This window comes from Rutilus rutilus, assembly GCF_951802725.1.
Source record: "Rutilus rutilus genome assembly, chromosome: 2".
NCBI classification, from domain to species: domain Eukaryota; kingdom Metazoa; phylum Chordata; class Actinopteri; order Cypriniformes; family Leuciscidae; genus Rutilus; species Rutilus rutilus.
In genome coordinates this window covers 34,645,710-34,666,662 of record NC_140210.1, presented here as the reverse complement: position 1 = coordinate 34,666,662, position 20,953 = coordinate 34,645,710, and the positions used below count along the sequence as shown (strand labels likewise).

General features: G+C 39.7%; 1 protein-coding gene across 1 annotated transcript; it reads right to left on the bottom strand.

Annotated features, from left to right (window-relative positions):
• LOC311280787 (uncharacterized protein) lies at positions 1-17,899 on the bottom strand. Its single transcript, XM_084393227.1, has 8 exons — positions 17,602-17,899; positions 10,498-11,525; positions 2,115-2,437; positions 1,608-1,748; positions 858-983; positions 701-742; positions 439-573; positions 1-265 (listed from the first exon to the last, which is right to left on the bottom strand). The coding sequence occupies exons 1-8, from the start codon at positions 17,658-17,660 to the stop codon at positions 53-55; spliced, it is 2,067 nt and encodes a 688-aa protein (XP_084249353.1). The 5' UTR covers positions 17,661-17,899; the 3' UTR covers positions 1-52.
• Between the last annotated feature and the right edge of the window lie 3,054 nt (positions 17,900-20,953).

The following is a 20,953-nucleotide window of genomic DNA, read 5'->3' as shown; positions in this document are numbered from 1 at the left end:
ATGACCTCGTTTCATTGTATTTTATTACAAAGGTAATGAAAATATACCAAATTTAAGGGGAAAAACTTTGAGGGTATTTGGCTGAGTTGACCTCAGATGTATCTTTCTGTATATTACATCCTCTGCGGAAAGAGAGATGATGGTTGTGATAAAGACAAGGAATTTTTTGAGACCACTCAAATACAGATAGAGCAACAGAAGCAGATTCCATTTCTAAAACCATATGGGTACTGCTCTTGTTCCAAAGGCACTGTTCAGCATCCATCTAGAAAACAGAAAACATCATAAATTCACTGATCTTTTAGATTCAAATACAGGTAAAAGAATGACCATGGAAATGAAGTCAAACTCTTTCATGTTTTCACATATTTTTCACTTTTACTCCTTTTATATATGCAGTCAAAAATGTCTCTAGTGTTCTGCAACAGCATAGCTTACCTTGTTTCCATTAAACACCAGAGTTCTGAAAACCTTTCCAAAGGGTTTTAGCAGCCGTAGCACTCCTGTTGCAGCACAGGGCTGGTTAGGTACATTACATACAACCAGCAAACGGTCCAAAGGCGTCAACAGCCCCTAAAGGACAGTGGGGACTTGTTGTTAAGAGTCATGGAGGACGGATGGAAGTTTGAAAAAAAATCTCTTGAAAATGATTTTATTAAGCTTAAATATTTGAAATGTCTCAAGAACAAGTGATACTTGCATTTGACATTGATGGCCCCACAAAAGCATGAAACACTGACACCTAAGGCAAAAGTTAATAAAACCCCATTAAGTAAATAAACAGAAAATGAAGTATTTAAATTTTATGCAAGGAAATATTCACTTATTTTCATCCATCCATAAGTGTGTTGACTCACAGGTGAACTAAGGTCAATGTTTTGGGACACCAGCTCTAAATTTTGCTGTCTCATATGAACCGGGATAGCAGAGTAAACCTTTACCATCTCCTGGGCTGAGAATTCAGTTGGAAGCATCAATAAAGCCTGGAAAACACACACAAGCTGATATAGTAGTGCTGTATGTCTATTGATAATTGTTTTAGAAAGCATTATCCCAACAAACATATGTTCCAAGAATGTTTTGCTAATGTTCCCATTAAGATATAAAACTTTATTTTTGAATGTTCTCTGGACGTTTTAAAAACACATTTACTTGGTTATGCGAACATTACGGGAACATTCAATTTAATAATTTTGCAAACATTATGGGAACATTTCAGAGAGAACATTCAATAGTAACATTTAAAAATTCTGTTCTAATGTTATGCTAATGAGCTAATGTTTTGTGTACATTATTAAATACCAGATGACTATGAAAGAACGTTCTGTTAATGTTACTGGAAGAACGTTTGTTTGAAGAACCTTACCAGAACATTATCCAAAGTTTAACGTTCCCTGTTAGCTGGGATATTTGGTCAAAAAAAAAAAAAAAAAAAATCGGTAACACTTTAGCTTAGGTCCAATTCTCACAATTAACTAACGTTAGTTGCTTAACATGCATAGGCCTATTACGGATATTCTGTTTATCTTACACTTCATTTTACAACAAAACAGTATTTTGTAAAAATTTCAATGAAATTGAAGTTTATATTCTAAAATAGCACATACCTTCTTCCATTCTAGACAGGTTTCCATATCAACCTCAGTTGCCATTAAAACCTCAACAGGGTGACTAAATGGAGATGCCATTTTGATTAGTTCACTTTTAGAGTAGTCAAGAGAGATTCCAGACACACGAATTACACCCTTCTGTTGGAAAACACAGGAGCGATGAGGGGGGAAAAGTAAAGCTTTATTAAAAGAGTGTTGAGTTTGTATATTAAAACACATATCTGTGCTGTTTCCTTTCCGTAACATTTAAGTGTCCTAACAAATCTCACACCACTAGAGGTCCCTGTCTCCAAATTTGTTAACATGGGACTGTGTTAGCGTGAACTGTGTGTTTTCAGCCTGCAATGCTGAGAGCAAACTGGTAATTTAATGGTGGCATTTCAGTAATGGTGGTTGGTTGTGATTACACTTTTAAACACCTTTAATAAGACTGGCTATTCTTATCATAATGATATTAATAACAATCACTTGTAATTCACTTCTATTACACCTGCAAGAGCTTACAGTTTGTGCTGATGTTTTTTCAGTCATCTTAATTACTGGCATCTGAATGTTCATGGATTCAGTGGTTCCTTCTGATTTTGCAGACTTGACTGGAAAAGACTGTTGCTGACAATTTCTCATGGAATTGAAAGCGGTGGATCTGTGTGCAGAGGACAAGGATCTTTTTGCTGTATAATGTCTTGTTTTATTACAGCCTGTAGAGACAAAGCTGTGCCGTATGCTGCGTTTTGAAGGAGAGGGAAAACAGACTGAACCAGGCCTCCCCCGGGTGACATCAGCAGGCCCATGCTGCAGTCTCTTAAGGAAGGAATTGGATCGACTTCCTAAAAGGTAGAGAGAAAGGGGTTTAGTCAAACTCTTTGCCGTGAAACCTATGATACAATATTTTTTTCAAGCTGTATATTTCTGTAAGAGATAAAGCGTTCTAAATTCCCTACATAAGAGTATAAGAGAAGGACTTTTATTATGAAACATTTTACTGTGTACGCTGCTGGGTAGCGTTAGTTTCCGCTATTCCGCTATTGTGTTTTCTTTCACTTTCACTGGCCGTTTGCTCCGCCATTACCTCAGGTGTTAATAAAAACCACATTCAATAGCTTGTACAGTTAAGAGGAAAACACGGTACAGCTGGATGATGTCAATGTGTGTGAACATTCCAATATATAAAGAGTTTAACAGTTCCCCGTCTCCTGTCACGCTTTTTACCGGAGCCCCGTAGTGGATGAGCATTCGCCTACCTAGATTCAAAACCTACAGTTCGCAATATTTGGTCCTTCGAGCCGGAGTGCTACACCCATTACGGTGATATGGAGCAACAGAGTCAACATTACTCTCCTGATACCACACATCCTGTTCGACCACAGGTCAGAGCACGTCAGCTCTCAACACGTCTGCAAGCTTATGACATTACATTACCTAAATCTCTAATACCAGACCATGCGCTGTACGACAGTTCATACCACCAGCCAAGGATGTATCACCCAACAGCACAGCTAAACCTCAGTGGACAGGCCGAGCCAGTCTCGACTGTGGATCAGCTTCCCATGGGTGAGTTATCTCTGATGCAGTATGGAGCAGGTCCAGCTACATGTCATATGGGCAGCGTTGACGATGGATCTGGTGTTAGATGCTGAGAGAGCCTATAGACATTCTAGTTCACCGGTAGCCCAAAGAGAATATCGCAGTCAATCCACATGTGAGTCACTCAGCAGTGGTTCTGTTTCACCTTCACTTCGAGAGGAAGAACAAGCTAGAGCTATGTCACCGCCTGTGGTCAGACTGAAAGCTACTGCAGCGCCATCTATCCCAATCCTGTATGCAAGCCAGTCGTTCCCAGCTGCTGTGGTCACTAGAGACATTTTTCAACGGTCAGCCACATGGCACATGACATAAGCTACGACTAATGCCACATATGGTGCGACTCCGTCATACTTTGGTGCCTCATATTTATCTGCACCACATGTAACTCTGCATCAGCAAACGTTATCTAGCACCCCAGATTTTCGTCCTTCATATCAGCTTACCTCATCATTGCCACGTACTGTTACATCGGTGAAGCTGCCTCTAGTAACAACAGCCCACGCAACATGTGTGCCACCTGTCTATCAGTTACAGACTGATGTGTCAAGTCAACCACAACGGCAGTCATTCACCATGCCAGACCCTAATCGACCACCATCATCGTTTCCAGGGTATTATGTCACTCAGCCTCTTACACATATTCCAGGACAGACCTGGTATGACTCTCCAGCGATGTATCAGCCACCACCTCCAACTCCTGTTTATCAGCCAATACCTACAGCACTTCCACTTGCCAGTACCAATCCCAAAATTACCGAAGCTTGTGAATGATAGTGAGAGAGAGTTTACTGATCTGAAGATGGCTTTGGACAATCTCCTCAATCCTCACACTGAGCTTACTGAACATTATAAATACAGGGTGCTGATGGAACAGTTAGTTCTGGAGGAAGCAAGGTTAATAGCCCAAGCATGCCGACATCATCCTGCGCCCTATGCAGCAGCTATGACAGCATTGCAACGACAGTATGGCCAACCTCATCAGCTGGCACAAAGTGAAATTGCATCCTTGTTGAATTTGCCTGATATTAGAGCAGGGGATGCAAAGGCTTTCCAGAGTTTTGCACTCAATGTTGACTTGTTAGTAGGCATGTTGATGTCACTTGAGGGGCCACAAGGACGAGAACTCACTTGCACGGGGCATGTCGACAGACTACTCAGTAAGCTACCCAAGCATTACAGAGATAGTTTCATTGAGCACCTCCAGTTAAGAGGCAGACTAAGTACTGACAGCCTCAACCCGTATAACCTCCATGACCTCGCTGATTGGTTGAAAGTGAAGGCAGAGGCTCAGCGTCTGTCATCTAAAATGGTACAGCGCTACCAGACGGAGAGAGTTCAAGCCCATAGAGAACGTCAACCCATTCCGAAGGCCCAAACTCGACTCACTGTAGTTTATCATGGCAGCGACCAACCCAAAGAGGTCAGTACAGTACATTATGTCCATTCAGAGCCCGCCTATGGTCAGCAATTAGTCAAGAAACTGAAACGTCTGTGTCTGTTCTGTAAAAGTCAAGAGCACTACTTATTGCAGTGCAGTCAAATCACTGAGCGCTCACCTGAACAGATTCTCAAGTGGATAAAGGACGGCAAGAGATGTTGGAAATGTGGTCGTACAAGTCATAAATGTGTAGCCTGGCAAGCCAGACGTACATCAAGATGTTTAGTCTGGAAACTCACCATAGACACGGTCAATCTGATGGGCGGGATAAACGGCAGTCTTTCAAATTCCCTCTGCACGCAATAGGACAGCGCTTCAACCAACCAGAGCGTTTTCCCAACAGCGGAGCTAACGTTAGTTGATAGATTCAACTTTTAAATCTGGCCGACAAAACTACGAACACATCTTCCTTTTTTTAAGAATGGCTTAAGTGCCGTTCTTTGTTCTTTTCTCAAAGAAAAACTTAACTCCAAGTCCTCCAGAGTTGCGGCCAAAGCCGATTCGAAAGACCGCTGTTCTCCATCCGCAGCTGCCATTCTTTGTTTTCAAGTAGCAGGTAACCGTCGCAACTCTGTCGTCATATGTTAAGCCCGCCCCCGCCTACTCTATACACGACGTGATTGGCCTGACCCAATTTAGGTTTTTGCAGCAAAAAGGTCTATTGAGAGTTGCTAGACCCACCCTGGCTGCAAAATAATTTTGCTGCCGCTAGGGTGCGTCTAGATTTCTAGGCTAATAAATGTGAGGAATGTACGCTAAAGAAGCCTTGTAGAGAATGTGGCAATATACACCTCGGTGTGCTGCATTCCATCGCCAAGGAGGGTCCCAACCTTGTGTTACTTACGATGTCTGCCGATCGAGCATATCTGACTTCCCCCAGCTCCACAGGACGTGTTTACCTGAAAGTCGTCCCAGTACTGCTGTGGAAAGGCAAGAGGTCTGTACCAACATATGCTATAGTGGATGATGGGGCCCAACGGAGTATTGTTCTTCCAGCAGCAGTTCAACAGTTAGGACTTGCGGGTAGGGAAGAGATCATGGCCCTTCGCACCATCCGACATGATGTCACAGATTTGAAGGGACAGTCAGTTGATCTGCTGCTTTCCACACAGTCAAGTCCAAATGAGAAGTACAGCCTCACAAATGTGTTTACTGCTCCTCTCCTCACGTTAACTGAGCAAAGTTATCCCATTAAGAGGCTTCAGCGATGCTATTACCACCTCAGAGGAATTCATCTTTCATCCTTTGATAAGGTGCAGCCCCTTCTCCTAATTGGGTCTAACTACCCAAACCTGATCACAGCTAAGGAGCCCATCAGACTAGGACCAGCTGGTGGACCGGCAGCAGTACGTACACAGCTTGGATGGGTTCTCCAGGGACCAGATGGACTTCTCCCACATCAGGTACCGTCATCACAATGCTTATTCACTTCCCTTACCCCAATTCGAGATCCTGTTTACCAACATGTTGAATGACTGTGGCAACTGGACGTCCTCCCATACCGCAGTGAAAAGCTGGTAACACGATCAAAACAGGATCAAGTGGCTGTGAATATGCTGGAGACCAGAACTCAACGTGTAGAAGTTAATGGCATCTGGCGATACGCTACTCCACTCCTTCGTGCACGGGATGGCCCGCCTTTGAGAGGAACCAAGGAGTCAGTCTTGTCACGCCTCAGGAACACTGAGAGGCATCTCAGCAAAGACCCCAAGAAAGCTCAGATGTATGAAGACCAAATACAGAAACCGTGTAATACAGGCCAAATACAGGTACCACCAGGGAATCTGCAGCCCAATGAGGAGTCATGGTTCATACCACACCACCTTGTACACCACAATGGCAAAGACCGGCTGGTTTTTAACTGCTCCTTCGTGCATCTGGGTATCTCCCTTAATCAGCAGCTGCTTCCTGGTCCCAGCCTTGGTGCCTCACTGATGGCAGTTCTCCTTCGGTTTCGGCAGTATCCGGTTGCCATTAGTGGTGATATACGCGGCATGTTTCACCAGCTGAGACTCCTACCCGAAGACAAACCTTTGTTGAGGTTTATTTGGAGGAACATGCGTAAGGAGGATCCGCCCGATGTCTATGAGTGGCAAGTCTTGCCTTTTGGGACGACCTGCAGTCCCTGCTGCGCTACCTTTGCTCTACAGACACATGTTCGCAGCCAGCAGCCTGGAAATGAAGAAGTACTGCAGTCTATAGAGCGAAGCTTTTACGTAGACAATTGTCTACAAAGTCTTCCCACTGCTACAGAAGCTAAGCAACTGATCGACAAGATGAGACCTCTTTTAGCCTCAGGGGGCTTCGAAATAAGACAGTGGGCTTCTAACGTACCTTCAGTCGTTCAGCATTTACCATCAACGGCTCGATCAGAGAGCATTGAACTGTGGTTACAACAGTATAATTTGGATCCTTTGGAACCAGCTCTGGGTTTGATGTGGCGCTGTCTAGAGGATCAACTGGGCTACCGTCATCGTGCCATGGTAGAGCACCCTCCAACGATGAGACACATTTACAAGGTCTTGGCGTCACAATATGACCCCCTAGGGTTTATCATTCCCTTTACCACACGGGCCAAGATTCTTGTCCAAAGGCTTTGGGCCAAACCAAGAAATTGGGATGATCCGAACCTTCCCACAGACTTGCTAGAGAAGTGGAAAATATGGGAGGAGGAGTTGCCTGACCTCGGCAAGATCAAGCTTGACAGATGCTACATCCCTTCCAACTTTGATGTGGAGACATCAAAATTTAACTTGCATGTGTTTGGTGATGCATCAGAGGTGGCTTATGGATCAGTTGCTTACCTCCTTGTTGAGCAGCATGGAGAGATCCATACCTCCTTTGTCATGGCCCGTTCTAGGGTAGCTCCCAAACGACAGCTGTCAATCCCACGTCTCGAACTCTGCGCAGCTCTGACCAGTGCCCAGCTCGCCAATTTCCTCAGCCAGGAACTGACTATTCCCATAGAGGAAGTGACATTATGGACTGACTCTACGACTGTCCTGACTTGGATACAGTCCGAGTCTTGTAGATATAAAGTCTTCGTTGGGACAAGAGTGGCAGAAATCCAAGAGTTGACAGAGCTTCACTCATGGAGGTATGTGGATTCCCCTAATAACCCGGCAGACGATATTACTAGAGGGAAGACACTTACAGAGCTGGCGAACCCAAGCAGGTGGAGTCAGGGTCCTAAATTCCTTCGTGAACCACCAGATCACTGGCCAGTCACACCCTTGATAGAGGCCCAAGATGACATATCAGAGACGAAGAAAGTTGTCTTTTGTGGTCTAGTTGTTAATGATCAAGGTTCTGGCATTCCTGATGCATCCCAGTACACTTCCTGGAAGGACTTGATTGATGCTGCTTATCAGTTTCTTTTCGGGGCGGCCACCCAAGACATGAGCATGCAACACCCTGATTACCGAAGTGCGGAAACACTCATACTGAGTCAATGTCAGTAGGAGACCTTCTTAGAGGAACTTAAGGCGAGACACGGCAGGCAAAAACATCGTTTTTTTTTTTACTGGTCAATTTTGAGATTTGGGGATATTTGTCTTCAATAACATGTCTTCTTTCAGACTTGTGTTGAAAAAAAGTCCGAAATACACATTTAGGTCTTTATTTTATTACACTTTGTCTGTTTGCGTCTGTAGATTTCTCATAAATTCAACAAAAGTTCCCGTTCTTAATCAACGTGCTGCTCCGCGATCTCTGCCGTCAGCCTGTCATCAGAAGCACAGTTAGGAAGCTCTCTCTCTTGTGTACAATCCTGTTGGATCCAAATATGGTCATTTCTTTTCTATCAGCAACCAATCGTGAAAGTAAAAGGGCTGAATGCGCAATCTCATTGGCTGATGAAAAATCTTTAAAGCCCGTTTTCTCAAAATGACTTTTCTCTCATACTCCAAGTCCGAAATCTCCACTTCAGTAGCACCAATATACACCAAACTTTCCAGACTTGTACCTAGTTATATTATGAAGACATTTACAGAGGGATTTGTAAATATATTATTCCTAGCCTGATTTATATAACATTTTATTCCAAAAAACATAGCGAAAATCATTTTTTTTAAGGCTATTGACAGTATTTTCTGATTTACAGGATAACAAAAGTAGATATCCATAAATCCCTCTGTAATTTTTTTCCCATCTAATATGTGAACACAATGAAAAAATAATTTTTAACCTGGCTTTATCCAATACTCAGATATCGTTTTTTAAAATATATGCAAATTAGTGCATATTTGATTAGATATTGCCTGATTTGCATATTTAAACATTAAATTACAGAAAACTTGTAATACATTTTTTTCTCATCTTAATGTAGGTAATCAACTGGGAAAGTTTCATGGTGATATCTGCTAGTTAAAAAATTTACCCTATTCACCTGTAGTGTCTCGCCTTAAGGCCTCGAAGGCAGCGAAACCTGTGCCTGCATCCAGTCGTCTGAACACACTTGCACCAGAGTTGGATTGCACACTAGGACTGATCCGTGTGGGAGGAAAACTGAGGAAACTGGATGGCTTAAGTCAAATGGAGATTCACCCAGTGGTTTTACACCCACACCATAAGGTGACTAAACTTCTCATAAAGCACTTTGATGAATGCCTTCTCCACCCAGGACCTGACAGGGTTTTCGCTGAACTCCGTCGCCACTACTGGATCCAAAGAGGCAGACAAGCAGTAAGGCAACATCAGAGAGAGTGTGTGGAGTGTCAAAAGTGGAGAGCCAAGCCGACTGTGCCAATCATGGCTGACTTACCTTTAGCTCGCCTGCGACTGTACCAACCGCCTTTTTTCTAAGGGAGATTAGATCAGTAAAGTCTGCCTTGCGTGTAGTTATCGGGAGCCAGTCAGTTCCAGAGGAAGTACTACGTACAGTACTGATTGAAGTAGAGGGCATCCTCAACAGCAAGCCACTGGGATACGTCTCATCCGATGTTGCAGACATAGACCCGGTTACCCCTAACATGCTGCTTATGGGGCGGCGAGATGCCTCACTTCCCCAGGTGATCTACACTCCCAAACCGCTATCGGATCATTTCTGGTCATACTACATCCGACATTACCTTCCAAGCCTCCAGACTCGCCAGAAGTGGCAGCGAGAAACCCAGGATTTAACTGAGGACACGGTGGTAATGATTATGGATCCGCAGCTTCCTAGAGCTCAATGGCCAACTGGTAGGGTTGTCAAGTTAATTACCAGTGATGATGGACACATTCGGTCAGCTCAAATCAAGGTTAATGACCGCTATACCTACGACCTGTGGCCAAACTTGTCAGACTTCCAGTACTTCCGGGTGGAGATGACATTGACTCAAAGGACTAGGGAATTTATCTTTACACACATTAGCTATGCTAATCTGGGGGCGGCTGTTCTAAATTCCCTACATAAGAGTATAAGAGAAGGACTTTTATTATGAAACATTTTACTGTGTACGCTGCTGGGTAGCGCTAGTTTCCGCTATTCCGCTATTGTGTTTTCTTTCACTTTCACTGGCCGTTTGCTCCGCCATTACCTCAGGTGTTAATAAAAACCACATTCAATACCTTGTACAGTTAAAAGGAAAACACGGTCCAGCTGGATGATGTCAATGTGTGTGAACATTCCAATATATAAAGAGTTTAACAGTTCCCCGTCTCCTGTCACACTTTTTACCGGAGCCCCGTAGTGGATGAGCAGTCGCCTACCTAGATTCAAAACCTACAGTTCGCAATATAAAGTTTCTATAATGTCAGTAATTTGATGGGTAATTGTAATAATTTGATGTCCCATTTTTCCAACCAACATTTTTAGATATTTTAAGTTACAATAGCCACAGTTTAATCTGGATCATTGGTGCAGTTGTAGTAATAAAAACTCACCTGATGAATCTCTTAATCTTTTCAATGCTCTAGACTGGGTTGAGAAGTGCTCATGAATGTCCTCAGATGTGCTGTATCTTTTAGTGCTGAGGGATCTATGGGAATGGGAGGATGGACAGGATTGCCCATAGGGACTTGGTAAAGCAGATCCCTGCCATTCACCAATACGCCTTTGATCGTGATGTTTCCCATGAGCGTTTGATTCCACCTGATCAGATGAGTTCCATCTAGCATGGCCATGATAAATGCCCTTTGTTTCTTTGCGTTGTTGGATGTCTTGTATAATGAAGGGAAGTTTCTCTGTTGTTAACTGATGGTCTGGGAAGTGACTGAGTAATTCTAGGTCCTCAAAAGAGAGGCCAAGGCTGGCTAAAGCTCTGATTAGGTTTTCTGTTGGAAAACGTTGCGTTGCTTGTTGCTTTGGCTCTACTTCTTCAATTTGTGGTCTATCAGGAGAAATCATTGCTTTGGCTGTCATTGACTGGTACTGAGAACAGTCCACATCTGGTTTGAAGGCAAAATGCTTGCCAAGATGGTTGGTGCTGGATCTAACGAGAGGTTTCTCTGATGTTGATAGTGGCACTTCTGTGTTACTAATGATGGGTATTTTCTCCTGATTGATCTCTTTTGCTAGGAGGTCACCACTCTCCTTATTCACAGTAACTGAATTAATTTCTGTGAATGATGATGAGGGGTAACTTTCCCTGTGAGGTATGGAATTCATGTTTTTTTTGTGCAATAGATGGGAGAGGGTAAAACCCCCTAGGGGCTGGTACATGTTCAAAAATGAGGATCTTTGAATGCCTGCAGGCTGTAAGAGACTTAGAGGAACAAGGGGGTTACCATAACTGCTATTATTTCCAGCTGCAATGTTACTAATCAGGTTCAAGACCAACTGAGCTTCAAGCTGGGCTAGTCTCAACAGGAAAGCTTGTGTTGTTCCAAATAGCGGTGACACACCGGTGAAAACACTGCTCATCTGAGACAAACACACTGGCCTGGTATTGATTTGAGGAGCATGTGAATGTCTGTGGGGGGAAAAAGATGTAAGAATATAAATTTCTAATATTTCTGAATCATTTAACCCATACATTCAGCACAGAGTCATTTGTCTTTTTTGCCATCTAGACATGTATTCAAAAATACATTAAAAATGCAATTTATATAATGCCAGGTGAAAAAAAAAAAGTGAGATAATGAACACTTAAAAAATGACCTTCTTCCTCAGAATTTGTGTCTTGCTTTTCATTACAAATATCTACATTCTTAAATCAAGATACCTTACTCGAAGCAAAATAACTTAAGATATTAAGTCTTGTTTACTGAAAAAATTATCAAAATTAAGTGACTTCAGGCTAAAAACAAGAAAAATACCTGTCAGTGGGGTAAGTAAATTAACTTAATTTAAAGGGAAAACAAGTAAAAAAAAAACTAGTTTTCTCTTTAAAGTTTATTGTTCTGACCCCACTGACGGATATTTTTTCTTGTTACCCCATTGGCAGAGGTTTTTCTTGTTTCAAGTAAAGTCACTTAATTTTAATATATATATATATATATATATATATATATTATTTTTATTTTTTATTATTATTATTTTTCTGAAAACAACACTTGTTATGTTGTTTTTAAGAATGTATATTGATTTATTGATTTATATGCATTTTGATTTAAGGATGTTTAGATATTTGTACAGGAAAAAGAAACAAATACTGAGAAAAGAAAGCCTCATTAAATTATTTGTCATAATCTTTTATTATTATTTCATACAAAAATAATATTTAAAATAACTGCTTCAATTCTTATTAATATTTGAAAAACTTGTCATTTGGTGCAACTCCCAAAAACGTAATGATATTTATGCATTAATCATTTATATATATATATATCTCCTTGACAAATATATTTACAAACATCTCTGAAAACAATGATTAAGATGTGTGCATGTGTATTTTTTTTGTTTCTATATTTTTACACCACATTTGCACTAAATTTAGTCACTAAATTGAAACATTTCCTGAAAATTATATAACACTTGAACACTCATTAGCATGAACACTACATTTTTAAGAATTTGACACCTTGAAACCTTTTCCCCTCTTGTTTTATTTCATTTATTTGTTGTTGACTCTCTTGACTCCTATGCTCATTATTCAAATTACATTTATCGATAAGCTTTTCCTTTCATCTAGGCCATCAATCCATGACTGGGGCTCAACGTTTAGCTTCCAAGCAAACTGTGAAATAGTTATCCGGTGTTAAACATGCATAAACAAATACTTTAAGGTGTAATGAATGGACGACTGTCCTCCACAGAGCATGAAAGGACAACTTCATGGAGGCTTTCACTCAGGCATGTGTTCACTTCATTACGTACTGTATAATTAATAACACTGTGACAGCATGTCCTCGTAACATGAGTAAGAGGTGAAAGACATTTGTCTAGTGTAAAGTACCACACAGCTGCCATAATTTCACAGCCACCATCGCTCCCTGCATGTATGTATGCACTCTTCTGGACAGATTTTTGAATAATGTGTCATCCGATTAATAATTATATTTTTAAAAGAGGGGTTGACAAAACCTGGATGACGCATTTTAAGAGAGTGCACACCTGTTCACAGTTCAAACTTGGTTTAAAGGACAACAGATAATATACAAAGCAAGGCTATCTGCCAAAGTGACAATCAAAAATAAGTACCTTTATCAATAATAAAAATATATAAAATCTATATCTTTTTATAAAAGCGTTGATTTCCTGTGAGAAATTAGGCTACATTGTTAGATCTCAGAAATGCTTTCCCAATCATGTTTACCCATGTGAAAAAATAAGTGATAAATTGTATTGAATGTGCACTTGTAGTGTAGGCCTGCTTAAAATCTTGGTTAATGTTTACATAAACACTTTTTGTTATAGGCTACTGTATCTATTAACATCCTGATAGAACTCAGACTACAGTAATCCGGATACATTTGAAAACGGCGTTTTCGTTTGAAAACGCTCTCAGTCCACTAGCGTTTTCAGGCGTTTTCCAAAAGTTTCTCATCCATACTGAAATGTTGGAAAACGCTAAATTCACCTTACTGTGCATGTGTAAAACCTCACGAAAGCTCGCTGAGATGATACAGACGAAAAAATAACTTTTATTTAGCAAAATATCTCCATTCACTGATGCGTCTAGGTCACACTGACTCAGTGTGTTTTATGTTCGGTCCAAAACGCAACTGCTCTCAGGCATAGCCTGTAGCTGGGACATTCTACCAGAAACGTACATTCCCACTTATAAAAAATCATGGGGGAAAAAATATATTTTTCTTAAATCTGAACGTTGAGTCATATGGAGGACATGTTAAACTATGAGAAACACATATCATGCCATCTCAGTATGTTTTTTTGATTGAATAAAATACATTTTTATACGCATTTCACCCCTAAAATGTCAGGCCCTGTCACAGACAATTTTGTATATGTTAGAATGGTTTCCTAATAAATTTCTTTGATACAAATAGCATTTTCTTATTGATCACATGTCCCTGATTGTATCTAACATGGTTTTATAATTCCTTTAAGAAATATAAGTAACTTTTCAGTCAACTGTAGTACACAAAATCACAGAATACCCGCCAGGCACTCATATAGTTGTAAAATAACTACATTTACATAGGAAATTTTTACAAAAACAAAGTAGTGGATATATACCCCCACCTTCATCTACACAGTTAAAGAGATTAATTAATTAATATTTCCTCAAATAGTACACTTTTGTCATAATTTCCTGTGTGACAGGGCTGACCATGGTGTGACAGGACTGACGGTACTGTGACAGGACTGACTTTATGGATTTTGATGATGCAGAAAAAGTTATGTTTTGTGTTCTTTATTTAAGTTTTGATTGGCATTTCTTTTTTAAATTATTATTATAATTTTAATGTTAATGAAATATTAGACTATGGTAAAATTCAGCCAAGGACATACATAATATTGCCAAAAGTATTGGGACAGCCCTCCAAATCATTGAATTCAGGTGTTCCAATCACTTCCATGGCCACAGATGTATAAAAATCAAGCACCTGGGCCTTCATTTTACTATTGCATGCATTAAATACATAACATATGCAATAAATGTAATAAAAAAGAACAATAACATTAATTTGTAATCTGATGTGACAGGGCCTGACGGTTGGCCATTTTAAACTGCCATTACTCAGCCTGCTAGCATAAAAACTGTTAACATGCAAGCAAGGAATTTCAGTAACCTTTTTAGACATGTTTTGGATTTAAAACATTCTCATTATTTTCTGGAATGTTTTACCGTGACAGGGCCTGACCCTTTAACTCGTTTTCCTAAGAAAACCCATACAAAAACAAGCTTAAAATCATACAATTCAATGACAGAATTCAGCCTTGATCAATGTCAGCTTCACCTGGGTCAAATGATGTCACTTCCTCTGAGTGATACCCTTAAAGGCGTATTTCACACATTTTATGTAGAGTTTTATGTAAACGTGACAGGACTGACCAAAAACATGGGGACAGTTGTAAAATAGAATTTATTTGTAGAATTTATATATAATTTTATGTTTTTGATCAGTTGATGTGAATGATAACAGCTTAAACTTGTTATTGATGGAGTTTTTTTTCTAAATAACAGTTTTTAGCATAACAAAACTATGAAAGCTGTAGCTCCAATTTGGCTGAGGACAAGGACATGGACAGGATTTGTAATTTTCAAAAGTGTTTTAAATAAAGAAAAAAATATCTGAGAACCTAATGAATGACATATTCCTTTACAGAACAACTCACAGAAATCAACTATGAGCCAGTTTTAGAAATTTTTGGATGAAATACTTTGAAAATAATGAAATACAATGAAATACAAGTCAAGGACAGATAATGTATGTTTCTGGTAGAATGTCCCAGCTATTGCCGCAGGACAGCAAATGTGAGTACATTTTCTGTCATCTTTGCAGGACTGTGATATGAAGTGTGCAAAGTAACATATTTTAGCAACAGTGTGAAAGTGATTAGCACATAACAGACACATACCGGTAGCCTATAAACATGAATATCGGTAGCCTACAATATGCGTCACATGACTAAACCCACGGCATTGTTTTTAAATGCCTCCATTTTGACAGTCCACACTACAATGCGTTAACAGCGTTTTCAAATTGATCCACTTTGAAGAGCGTTTTCAAAAAGGTTCGTTTTCATAAATAAAAAACGCTGTCTCAGTGTGGAAATCACATGAATAGTGTGTCTGAGGTTAGATAACAAAGATATGCTAGCATAGAGGCATTTATGCATTCTGTTATTGGAGAGTTTCTTAGATAAGCTGAACAGCATCATATAATTTAATAGAAGATCGGCATGTTCCTGAGTGCGCTCTCAGATCCACCTGGCCTATAACTGAAATACCAAGTGTAACGAGAATCAACAACCACAAGCTTGCTTTCCTAATGAAATAATTTGAGCCTTCTCACTCTGTCTCTCTCACTCATCGGTCACACATCTATTTAGGTAAATTTTATTTTTAGATGCTCATCTGATGCAGGATCACTCCCAGAAGTATGTTAAGATTCACATAGTCAACAGATTCAATAATTAAACAACTTCCTGGGACTAACAGCAAGAGATGTAATGAAAATGTTATTGATATGATCATAATTGCACTTTTACAATTTTTGTTTTTGTTTTTACTGCAGTAATGGGATGTTGCTCAGCAGATGGTGCTAAGTTAATAAGCTAATCTGATTTACAACTCCTGGATAGATATTCATCATGCTGTCTTCATTCCTGGAAGGTGGGGACATGTGAACAGCCCATGCTGGTCAGTCAAGGACAACCCAAAACTAAGCATAATTACCTCTGAAGCACAACTTAGCACAATACCTTTGCTCTGTATTACTAGGATATAGGGTCTTAGCATATTCTGAAACTAGACCAGAAGTATCTATGTTGTTAACTCGTAGATTTGTTAATGACCCAGCACCTCGAAAAGGCCAAACGTACTGAATTACAGAAGCCTCGCCTGAAAAATGCTGGTCTCTGTTACAGCTATATGCAACAACTGTAGAGGTGGGGGGAATCCTGTCTCTCTGGTACATGACGCCCTCAAAGAGGTTACCCAGATCAGTATAACCTCTGAGGTCTGTGCTTGAATATTTGAGCTATGTACCCCATGAGGAACTGTATTGGACAAGGTCAGAAAGAGGAATCCTGCCTTTTCAACACATTTCAAACATTGTTTCAAACATTGTTGGAAACATTTCAACACGCCCGCCACTATGCTAATGGTCTAAAATGTTTTGTTCAAAAACGCACTCAAAAAAAAATAATAATAAAAAAAAAAAAAATATATATATATATATATATATATATATCATTGTTTATATTGTGTGGTGGAATTAACCTTAATTGGCGTAACCCAGGAATTGAAAGCAAATATCATATTATCCAGCTGAATATAGAGTATGTGGTAAACAAACTAAGAAGTATTTTTTTGCAATGTGAAAATAAAACTAAAGACTTAACAGCCTGTTGTTAGCCCGTGGACAACAAGAGACAGCAAGATAACATGAATGCATGCGACTTTGACTTGAGGACAAATTCAAGACCTTGACACACTTGTCCTATTTAAGTTCATAATGGATGTTAAAAATGGAATGCAACAGGTGACAAGATGTCCTCTGGGCATCAAAACAGATCACGTCATACATTTCTGAGCTTGTGATTAGTGACTTTTGACTGATGGCCTCTTATACTAGGTGTTGTATGTGAAATCTTTTTTAGGACTGATTTTCAATTGAAAGTAAACAAATAAATATTAAACAAACAAACAAAACCAAACTATTATAATGCATAATAATGCTTTTTTTTTTTTCAGGTAAATATATCTTGCTATCTGACTGCCACTGTTCTAACTAGCGATACATTTGCATAAGGAAAAGTTATGTATCAATGGATGTATTAACCTCAAAGTAAAAAAATAAAAACATAAATAATATATATATATATTGTAAATTTGAGGCAAAAAAAATCATTTTCGAGAAATAAAGTCATAAATATAAGATACAAAAGGGAGATATAAAGTTATCCCTACTCACATGTTGGCTTTAGCTATGGTTGAGCTGGAGGTTGTTTTCCTTTGGATTGAATTCTTCATTATTGGGTCAATCTTTAAACTTCAGATTTTTTTAACTGTTCCTCATAGCACATAAAAACTACAAAGTACATCCAGATTATTGACTCCCAGAGCAAAATGTCTTTTGTCGCCTTCAGTAAATCTTATCCCCACTCTTCACATGGCCAGACACACACTGTAACACATTCTTTCTTCTCAGTATGTTTTCATCCCCCTGACCCTGCTCGCCCTGCCAACACCACCCCCTACCATTTCCTTCTGAGCACTTCTGCAGTCACACACTCTCTCTTACACACTTGATTATATTAACAATATTAGTACACAATAAAACGACTAATGATCATCACTGTATTTTTAAGGATCAAGCACCAAAGAGTGGTTTAGCATGAATGACTTGATCACAGGATTGAAGGTTTCATAAAGCTGGACTTCTCGGATTCTGTTTCACCCATTATTCTTATACAAGGAAGTTCTAATATCTATCAAATTGATAGTGGTTATCATCCCTATTCAGGATAGAATCAACAACTTTTGTATTGCCGTTCTTATACAAGGATGTTTTGCTTCTGCTTTGTGATCACAGGACTGCTTAAAACAACTTCATTAAGGCTTTTAGTTCAAAAGCACGCACATTTTGAAAAATATTAATACAATATCATATTCTTACGCCACCTTTTTTGAAAGAAAATATTTTTCTGACGAGTTTTAAGTGCTCTCTCCTGTATCACTATACTGTTACTATACTGTTATCCTTTTGTAATGGATGAAGGCCAGTAAGAACTGTGGGTGTAAACATCGCTCCCCTGGCCTCAAAAATGCAACCAATCCTACTCGACCCACTCCGAGCTGGATTTGAACCGAAGTCCCCTGGCTGCAAGGCGTCTTTGTTAGCACACCCACCTTCCACGCTGGAGACCCCAGTTCAAATCCCGCTTAGAGCGGGTCGAGTAGGACTGCTTAGCCTACATTTGGTGCCATTGACCCGGATGGGAGTGAGTAGGCCAGTAAGAGCTGAGTGTGCACTCTGCACTCCCCTGGCCTCAAATGCAAATTTGGATTTACCTGCCTTCCACGCTGGAGACACCGGTTCAAATCCCGCTCGGAGCGGGTCGAGTAGGACCGGTTGCACTTTCAGCCAGAGCAAGACTGGAACAGAAAACTGGAGTAATGATGTAATTGATGACATGTATAAAAAAAAAGAGTAGTATATCAGAATTAACAATATAGGCAGAAACATTTTGGATGACCTGCTAGGTCTAGTGAGATTCTGAAGTGCGTATCTGATGAACACTTAGTTAACACAGAACGTTCCCCTAATGTTATTTTTTGGTTATTTTTTTGGGAACCAAATACTTACGTTAGGGGAACGTTCTTTTTTGGTTTTATTTTTATGTAACAATAAAATAACGTTCCCAGAACGTTGCTGGGTGGTTACCATAAAAAATAACGTTCTGGGAACCATAAACTAACATTCTGAGAATGTTCTTGGTACCAAAAACTAACGTTATGGGAACCAAAAATTGTTAGCTGGGATATCTCATGACTGAGGCATAGTGGCAATAGGAGATATTGTGAAACACTGTCAAGTGAAACAATTGAGAGTTAGAGGAAGCTGGGCCCACCTTGGACGGTCCGCTCGTGATCGCTTTTCGGAAGAGGGAGGGTCCCGTCCCCTCGGTCCATTTGACGCAGGGCCCCCTAAAGCGATTTCGGACGGAGCCCATGATTTGTGATCTGAGTTGAGTTTCCCCAACCCCAGTTCCTCTGAACTGACTGACATATTTCTCTAAACTAAGTTTAATTTATGAAAACTGTCTACCTGTCCACTTCATTTATGGCAAAATGTCTACCAGTATGATGTTTATGGGTGACCCTCTCAGAAAAAAGTACACCTACAGCAAATATCAATTATACTTCTGTAAATTCAGACTAAATGTCAAAATACAGGACCATAATTTTTTATTCAAATATTGCACCTTTTCATAATATGCTGTTGCAAATATCGATATTCATAAGCAAACGTTAATCACGTGGGTAAAAAAACAGGGACAATCCTATGCAAACACAATATGCATGAGCACAGACATTATCTTATGAACGGATCAAATAAAATCAGACACTTTTGGTGGCTCGTCGTTGTTGGGAATTCTTTTGTGTATTTTGCATGCTGTTTCATCAACAAAGGTATGACATTTCACACAATCTAATAGTGGCAAAATATTTGCAAAGTCTGATCCAGAAATCAGTCCTTTTTAGAAATTATGGTAACACTTTATTTTGATGGTCCACTTTAGACATTCTACTAACTATAAGTAACTTTGCAACTATATGTCAATTACCAGTTATTATATGGAGACTGTCAGCTTATTATCTGCCAAGACTTTATTTTGATGGTCCCCCAACAGACATTCTACTGACTATAAGTAACTTTGCAACTACATGTCAACTAACCCGAACAATCTAATCCTCTGATGAGAGTTAGATGATATAGTTGCAAATTAATGAGTTAGTTGACACGTAGTTGCAAAGTTAATTATAGTATGGATTATCGAAATAAAGTGTAACCAAAATAATACAGTTAGTACTTTCTTTTAATTTGTATTAACTAATTTGTATTAAAGAATAATAAAACAAATGACTATCTACTTCATTTCTGCTTCCCCAGATTAGTGGAACCATGTGCAATTCATCCTTTCAAAGCAACAATTCAATCTCAGTGTATGATAAATCTCTACAGTGGAACTGCATTTGTCAAGAACACTTGGGCAGTCTTCTCATTACTACCTTTACAGCATTTTTCTTATTTATGGGAATGCCGATCAATTGCTGGTCCTTCTGGGTGTTTCTTAAGATCATGAAGCCCAACTTTGTGTTTTCACTGAACCTTACTGTACTGGAGCTGGTTTATTGTTTTCTTTGCTTTATAGAATTAATCCTTTCCTACAATGGTTTAATCCCAAACTATCAATTGGTTATATTTTTTGTTGGTCTCAACTGGACTGTCAGACCTCTTCTCCAGATCTGCATGTGCATTGAACATTACCTGGCAGTGATTCAACCACTGACATTCCTGAGATATAAGAGCATCCAGTGCAGGATTGCATTGGCAGCGGCAGCTTGGCTGATTGGAGTGGGAAACGCCTTAAGGCTCATTTTATGTCAAACAAACTTTTATCCAGATCATATATTCTTTATTCTTTTTTGCATTGCTGTGATAATAATGACATTTTGCTGTGTCTCTGTCCTTCGTGCCCTGAAGCGTCCAGGACCAGGACAACAAAAGAATGTAGAGATGACTGAGAGAGACAGACACA

Excerpts from the sequence above, each read along its gene's own strand:
- LOC311280787 (XM_084393227.1), bottom strand. The coding sequence starts at position 17,660 with ATGAAGAATTCAATCCAAAGGAAAACAACCTCCAGCTCAACCATAGCT. Across the intron at positions 11,526-17,601 it reads ACCATAGCTAAAGCCAACAT|ACATTCACATGCTCCTCAAA; the intron begins GTGAGTAGGGAT and ends TTCCCCCCACAG. Across the intron at positions 743-857 it reads ACATTGACCTTAGTTCACCT|GTGTCAGTGTTTCATGCTTT; the intron begins GTGAGTCAACAC and ends CTTTTGCCTTAG.